We start from the raw sequence: 7,833 nt of genomic DNA on the forward strand, positions 1-7,833 counted from the left end.
ATGGGGCCCTCCATGTCCTTGTAACTCATCTTCCTGACTGGCCTTCCCTGGGTCCACTGTCTCTTTCAGAGAATCAAGGCATGAGACAGTGCTAATGTTGTACATGGTAACTTAACGCAACTAAATGCATTTCCGCAAGTTCTGTACTTTAGTTTGATTTTGAAAAAGTGAATACATAATTTAGTCCACTTTGTCCTGGATTTGAAATCTTTTACGGTCAATTGACAGCTTATTTGTCACACAGTGGGGAATTTACAGAGTAACAGTAACAAACAAGACAGTATGTTGTGAAAAACATTAGAATAGGTAACTATTGAAAAAAATAATTTAGTAAAGAAAAAATATGTAAATATCAAGCACAATATGAAACTGGAAAAAAATCTACTGAAAGAGGTGATATTTACAGTTACCATACTTTTTAGTACTATTATTTTAAAGTTAATGCATTTTTATTTTACCCCCTGTCCAGTGAGTTATGTATCCAAAAAAGAGATTTTGTACAATAATGTTTATCACCAACTCAAAAAGTTTGATTTTGAGAAAATGATCCTGTTTCCTGGACTAGATAAAGTCCTTAAAATCCTAAAAGTCTTATATGTTTATCTCAGATCTCAGAGCAACATTGTTTTTATTTCCGACTTGGTTGAAAATAAGAAAAAAATGGTAAAAAGTGTTTTTTACCAGTTTCTTCCCGAAATTTTCAGATGTGCTGTAACATGGAATAGCCCATTGAATAAGAAGGGAGGGGGAGTACCCAAAACCATCATTAAAGATTAAGCCTTTTGATGTATTTTGAAGCATGTGAAGTAAGATTTAGAAAAAAAGAAATGCTTTCAATTGAAGAGAAATTCATAAATCAGTTTTTAAGAGATGCTTTGGGGGCCCCTGGGAATCTTGGGGCCCCAGGTAACTGCCTGTGTTTGCCTAATTGTAGCTACGCCCCTGCACACAAGCAGCCATTATGGTTTTCAAACAGTAAATTTCTCAATTTTTATGTTATTAATTAAATAATGTAATGTTTAAAGTTATATTTTCTGATTTTCTTTTTTTTTCTACAAAGCAGCAGCACCACGAGAACGTCTAACGTTGACCATATCTGCTTTTATTTTGAAAGTGTGTACGCAGGTGTTCCGGTCGTACTGTGGCGGGCTTGGGAGCTCCATGACACTTGTTGCGACATCAGTTAAAACACCCACAGAGTTCACTCGGACCCTCACATTTCAGAGCAACTTACGGGAACCTCACATGTAACAGTTCCCAACATGTGTGTGTCATGTGTGTCATGGGGGCGTTTATTTAAATTCAGGAACATGTCGAAACATGTTTTCGCGTCTTTTTCTTTTTCTCATAAATCAACTTAAAATTGATTCAGTTTGGATGAATGAGGAAAACCGTTTCAGATAATCTTTTTTTTTTTTAATTATTACGTTCTTAAAACTTTTAAACATATTTTCAGCCTTCTGAGTTTTTAGATCACTTTGCTTTTATTTTTACTTTCCGTCTTTTTTTTAATCACCTTTTTTAAATCTCCACTTTGTGTCATCAGTAACCTCAAAATACACATGATGCCATCCCATAACCTCTTCATTTAAATATTTTACCCTCCATCTCACACCAACAAGGAGGAGAAAAGAGAAAACACAGAGTGTGTGAGTAGAGATGTCAGGAAGAGGATGGGGAATGCAGAAGCCTGTTTGTCCACCAGGCTTGTTGTGTCATGTTTGTGCTCACAAACAGCTGCATTGGTTTTCTCAAAGGTGTGCTCCTTACCTGTCTTTTTATTGAAGCATTAGCCCAGGAGATATTCTTTTTAAAAGAAAACTCAAGACCTACCTTTTTTAATCTTTTTTTTTTTTTTTTTTTTTTTGCTGATTGTATTATTTAACCCTTTTATTTTTTTTTATTTCTACATTTCAGTTCAGAATGTTATTCTTTGTTTAATGTTTTTTCTTTTATTATCTTTTTTTTGCTGATTTCACTATGCACCTGATGTTACACTTTCTCATTTTACCATATTATTTATCCAACTTTTATTTTATGTTGTTATATTATTTTATTTATTTATGTATTAACACATTTACTTATCCTACCCTCTAATATTTTCAAGTATTTTTTTTATTTTTATTGATTTATTTAATTAATTAATTAATATTTTAGTTTTAGCTCCTTTGTTTTCCTTATTTCAATTCAAGATGGCAATTCCTCAGTTCTCTAATTTTAATTCTGTTTTTTGTCAGAATTTCCTTTTTATGTCTTTGTGTGTGTGTATATATTGAATGTGGTTTCTTTTTTTTGGTTTTGTTTTTTGTTTTTGATTTTGTTTTTGTTTTTGTTTTGGGGGGGGGGGGGGGTTGCAGGGGTCTTGTGTTTTCACTTTATTCAATTATGCAATTTTCTGCTTTTTATTCCACTTCTTTTTATTTTATCTTATTTATCCTATTTTATTTTAATTTATTTGTAAAGCACTTTGTATTAAAATGTCTTCTTATTGATTCATCCTAATCTTAATGTTTTTATTATTCTTTGTTTCCCACATTAAAGCTCCAGTGAGGAGTTTTTATCTGATTACAAACAGGCTGAAATTAAAACTGATACATCTTCAATACCTACAAAAGCAAACCAGAATATAAACAAAAAGTTTGAACATTTATCTGAAGAAACTTTTCAATGATTGAATCTGCTGGCAGGGGGTAGGTGTCAGTTAAACGAGACAAACTGCATCCTATAAAACCATGCTGGGCATTTGAGTGTAAAAATAAAGCAGGGTGACATTTGTGGGGAAAGTCTTCAGACAAATGTTCAGGGAAAAAGATACTCTGTGTTGTCCACATGGGGGAACCAAAATCAACATAATGAAAGGTATACACAGGAGCTTTAAGTAGACACCATTGACAACCCAGAGCATCCTATTCCATAATTTAATAGGATGCTTTTGTCTCAGAGCTGTTGCATATTTTGTTGGTGTGTTTGTTGTAAATGGTTCCACATTCAGATTTTGACAGCTACAAGATCGGAAAATAAGTGAGTTTGAAATAAATTTTACAAATGTATTTGAAAAAGTAAAGTTTTACTGTTAAAAATGAGTCCTTCAGCAACTACTGACTTGTAACTCTTAAAAATCTGAGCAGAGCCTGCAGGAAGACGGAGAAAAAGTAAAAACACTTTTTGACATCTGAGCTGATTTTAAAAACCGTCAGGATCATTCAAACCCTCTACTGATTTTTTAACTTCCTTTGAATTGAATCTGAGAATGGGAATACAGAAACAATAAAAACTTTTATTGGCACAAAGTTGATTTTTTTTATCATACAGTACATTTGTACATTCAGATCATAGAGGTATTAATAGCACCAGTTCTGACTAATAATAAAAATTTAACTAAATTAACAATGGAGGGAGCAGCTTCTGATTGGTCTCCAGCGTCAGATGACTCAGCCCATGAAAAGCCCGCCTGGAGGGGATAAAAGACGGCAGATAAAGTGTGTGATTTTGAATTATCTGTTGACATATTATGAAGTTGATCAGATTTTTTTAGCCCCCTGACAGAAAGTTGAAGCAAACTTCACCTGTGACTTCAACGCTGAGTCCTGTGATGTATCGAGAGTCGTCTGAAGCTAGAAAGGCACAGACGTCAGCCACCTCTGCAGGAGCAAGAAAAAAAGACACAAAATGACGACTCTGAAGCTGAGCTGTGTCAGAAAAAAAGCCAAAAGAGTTAAAACGTAAAACATGGGAGCTTAATTTTTTTCTTGGTGAAATGTTTTGCTGATTTGATTGATGAGATACATAAAGAAAGTTTTTAAACAGAAATAACAAGATTAATCAGAATCAGAATCAGAATCAGAATCACCTTTATTGGCCAAGTATTTTCAAGAATACAAGGAACTTGACTCCGGTTTAAACTGCACTCTCTCAGTACAAACGTGGATAGAATTACAAGAGTAAACACTAGTAGAGAGTTTGAATCACAGGGATATTAAATATGAGTCTTCACCAACCTGCAGGCTCACCCATTCTCCCCAGAGGCACCAAAGACTTCATCTGAAACACAAAGAGGGGTTCTCAAAGTCCAGGATCTGATGGCTGCAGGAAACGTGTTCAACCGTACTCTCCTCCATATCAATAAACCTTTACCGCTGACTTCCTGAAATCTTCACAGCAGATCAGTTCTAATCTCTCATTGCATCTGAATCGCTTTAAAAAAAATCTGAGCTGGGTCAGAAAAATGAAATTTCTTGAAATGAAAATGTCTTTATAAAAGAAAAAACTAGAGAAGTACATTCTTCTTCCCTCAATGGCTGATTTATTAGAGCTTCAAAAGCAGTTGAGGTGTCATTTTTGTCTTGTAATGTCTTATTTAAAGACATTCTTTTGGACTTTCTTTGGACTTTAAATCTAATAAAACATTTTTAATTGAAAACAAGACAGAAACACTTGCTCAGATGACAGTTTTTTGCAGTAAACTGACAAAAACAGCCATTTCTCTTTGAAGAAAGCAGAGTTGTTTCTCTCTCCCTGTCTGTACTGGTTGGTCCGTTTTGATGTTTTCATTATTATTTAATAAGAATAAATATAAATTATAAATATCTGATTCATTTAATTTCTGAAACAGGTAAAAGAAAAAATCCACCAAAGGTTACAAAATATCGAAATTCCACTTACCAAAGCAGTCTTTATGTTCTTAAAAATGCTTAAAAATTAAAGTTTATTTCAGTGATGAGATGTTGGGACGATGTATGATTGACTCTGAGGTGAAGTTTTTGTTATCTTGATTTTAATGCATCAAATATTTCAAAAATCATCAAAATTTTACATCGGGCATGATGTGTATTTGTTGCCAGGCGCTGCCCTGTTGGTTGTGGCTGCCTGTTGCAGCATCTCTTTCTTCTTTGTCCGTTTCTTGTGATTTTTTCATCTTTCTTCGTCACTTTTGTATTTGGAGTGGATCATTACTTTGTATGGTTCATTTGTTGGTCATGGACACCAAACTGGTTTTGTCCTCGTTGATATTTTTACTATTTTTGCTCCTGTGTTTGTCTGGAGATCCTACATGTAACCATGGCTGCATTATTTACATGTGAACTCAGCTGTTAGCAGCCTATAGCATGTTAATGCTAACTGTTGCAAGGCCGGATGTTTCCCCACAAGGAGAGGAGAAGGAGGTGAGCAGGACGTGCTGGTTCTCAGGTGTGAGCTAAGAAGTGACGACATGGACCTGTCCTTCCATCCATCGTTATTGGGAACGTAAGATCTATCTCCAATAAGATGGACAAGCTAGCTGTGCTAACCCAGAAACAGAGGGAATACCAGAAGGCAGAGTAGCATCATGCTATTCACAGACATGGCTAACAGAGCTAACACTAGACACCAACGCCACATTGGAAGAGCTTCACCTGCTGTGAGCAGACAGGATCCAGGAGACAGAGACTGAACAGACTGCTGAAGAAGCTCAGTCCTGGACCCTGTGGAGGTGGAGGCTGGCTGAACTGGACAATGATGGACAAGCTGTCACCATCTATTTTCTTATGGAGCTTTTTGCACTTTCTATACACTTTCTTACTTTTGTTTTTTTGATTGCTGCTGTGACACTTCCTGAATTTTCCCTTGGGGATATATAAAGTATTTTCTATTCTAATTCTAGTATATTCTATGTGAATTTGTAAACCACAATGCACAAAGGTTTAATGAGTGTATGTGTGTGTGTTGTACCTTGCTTATAACCTTCTCTGGAACCTTCTCTGTCATTGGAGTTGTTATAAAACCGGGCAGGACACAGTTACAGCGAATCCCAAACCTGAATTAATGAAACAGACAAACCGATGACTCCTCAGCTTTTTTCTCCCCAAACTCTTTTACTCGTTTCACATCCTGTGTGTGTCTACATTTCCTGGAGCTTTAGTCTCCTCTCACCTGCTGAGCTCTTTGGCTGCCGTCCTGGTTAAACCCTCCACTCCGGCTTTGGATGCAGCGTAGTTTGCCTGGCCAAGGTTTCCCACCTGCAAACACAAGGAAAGTAAAAGGAAAGATTTTTTCTTAAGGTTTTTTATTTCTGCAGCTTTTAATCCAGCCTCAAAGTTCATAATGTTTTTAAATACAAAGATCCCCTTTTTATTTCTTCCTGTTTGTTTTTTTACTTATGGTTGAAGAGATGTTAGTTAAAAAGGTTTAGCAAAACATCTCACCTTTCCCACAATGCTGCCCATGGTGACGATGGATCCTTTGGGTGCTCCACAGGCCACCAGAGCCTGGGCAACAGCCTGAGTGACCAAGAAGGAGCCCTGAAGGAGTCAAACAGTCACTTCACTCAGAGTGTTTAATGTCACTCATCTCTAGACGAGTATCTGACGTTCAAAGGCTCGTACCTTCAGGTTGACCCCGATGACTCTGTCAAAATGTTCCTCGTCCATGTTGAGCAGGAAGTCGTCCTGCGTGATGCCGGCTGCGTTCACACACACCGAGGGAGGCTGAAAGTAGCGAGTCTGTAGAAAAACAGAGCAATCAAGAGAGGAAAGGTTCCCGTTTTATCAAATCTGATCATGAATGAAACACACACCTGTATACTCGTGACCAGATTCTTCACACTCTCCTTCGACGACACATCCACCACAGCCGCCATGTGACCCTGTCCTCTGAGGTCACTCTGCAGGCTCGCCAGGGTCTCGTTAGCAGAGTCCTCATTGACATCAGCGACCACCACGGAGGCACCTTCTGAGGCGAAGCGCTGGCACACCGCACGCCCGATCCCACTGCCTCCTCCTGAGTGGAGACAGACCAGCACAAAGTCACCAGAGAGGCACCAGGGCCAGACGGCCTGAGACGTTTATGTCCCTCTCTGGATGAAGCTGACAGAGGAGAGCTAACACACACAACAGGAAGACTGGCACGATGAGGATCCCATAATTCAAGGCTTCAGGAACAACTTTTATTCATGTGTTCTTGAAATGATGTAAACAAAATCATCTTCTTGTCTGATTCCTCTGTCTAAAAAACAACAAAACATGTCTGCACTGTTCAGCATGTGAAACTTATGAGAAGAGACAGACTTTATCATTGATATGAGAGCTTAGCTTAAATGTCAATCAAACGAGTAAAAAAAAAACTTATTTGTATGCATACATTGTGATAAAGCTAATTAAATTATATTTTTCTGCTGGTGACGGATTTTCATTGCATAAAACAAGACATTACAACCTGCTCTTGGACGCTTTGCTGACATTTCTCTTCACTTTATGATAATTTCACAGATAAGAAAAATAATCCAGAAACTTTATGACTGAACATCTTGTGTAACACTGCTGTAGGACGTCTTTAGGACAGAAATAACTTGAATCCAAATCCACAACAGCTGTTTCACCTTTGCTCCACATTCAACTCATCTTAACCTCTCTGCAGTTAGAAAGGCCCTGCTTCTTAAACGTCACATGTAGGATTTGTAACTTGTTTTATGTCTTATTTTCCAGAGGTTTTCCTAAAAAGAACACTTCGTGTAAAAAACTGAGACGTCTGTTTGATTTGTACCCGGATAAAGACCGCTCACAAACGATCAACTTTAAAAGAAACATTCAAAAAGCGGGCGGAAACTGAATAAAAACAGAGAAAAGATAAAAACGGTGTTTCTCGTCCTTTAAATTAAACATTTAAGGTGAAAGTACAGACGTACCAGTGACAAGAGTCAACCTTGATATTAGCCTTATGGAAGTCGCCATTTTTGTCTGTCTGTTGTTGCAGTTCCCGGGTTATCCACCAGATGGCACCGCGAGACCACAGCTGTTGTAACTTCCACTGGAAGAAGAATTCGCTTGACTGAAAATGCTTTTTCTCAGTCATCATGGA

General features: G+C 37.3%; 1 protein-coding gene across 1 annotated transcript; it reads right to left on the bottom strand.

Moving 5' to 3' along the window:
• Positions 1 to 3,260: 3,260 nt before the first annotated feature.
• hsd17b8 (hydroxysteroid (17-beta) dehydrogenase 8) lies at positions 3,261 to 7,833 on the bottom strand. The gene is made up of 9 exons (XM_074687055.1): positions 7,661 to 7,833; positions 6,554 to 6,756; positions 6,363 to 6,479; positions 6,183 to 6,278; positions 5,911 to 5,996; positions 5,710 to 5,794; positions 3,999 to 4,041; positions 3,567 to 3,641; positions 3,261 to 3,451 (listed from the first exon to the last, which is right to left on the bottom strand). Exons 1-9 carry the CDS (start codon positions 7,704 to 7,706, stop codon positions 3,432 to 3,434), a joined length of 771 nt encoding a protein of 256 aa, XP_074543156.1. The 5' UTR covers positions 7,707 to 7,833; the 3' UTR covers positions 3,261 to 3,431.

The sequence above is a fragment of the Halichoeres trimaculatus genome, unplaced genomic scaffold (assembly GCF_033239565.1).
Source record: "Halichoeres trimaculatus isolate MK-OKI-2021-1 unplaced genomic scaffold, fHalTri1.1 fHalTri1_scaffold_14, whole genome shotgun sequence".
NCBI classification, from domain to species: Eukaryota; Metazoa; Chordata; class Actinopteri; order Labriformes; family Labridae; genus Halichoeres; species Halichoeres trimaculatus.

Bases quoted from the DNA above. Each gene is read 5' to 3' on its own strand.
- hsd17b8 (XM_074687055.1), bottom strand. From the start codon at position 7,706: ATGGCGACTTCCATAAGGCTAATATCAAGGTTGACTCTTGTCACTG. The intron at 6,757-7,660 runs GTACGTCTGTAC...GTCTCCACTCAG, and splicing joins AAGGTTGACTCTTGTCACTG to GAGGAGGCAGTGGGATCGGG. The intron at 3,642-3,998 runs GTTGGTGAAGAC...TTGCTCCTGCAG, and splicing joins GAGAATGGGTGAGCCTGCAG to AGGTGGCTGACGTCTGTGCC.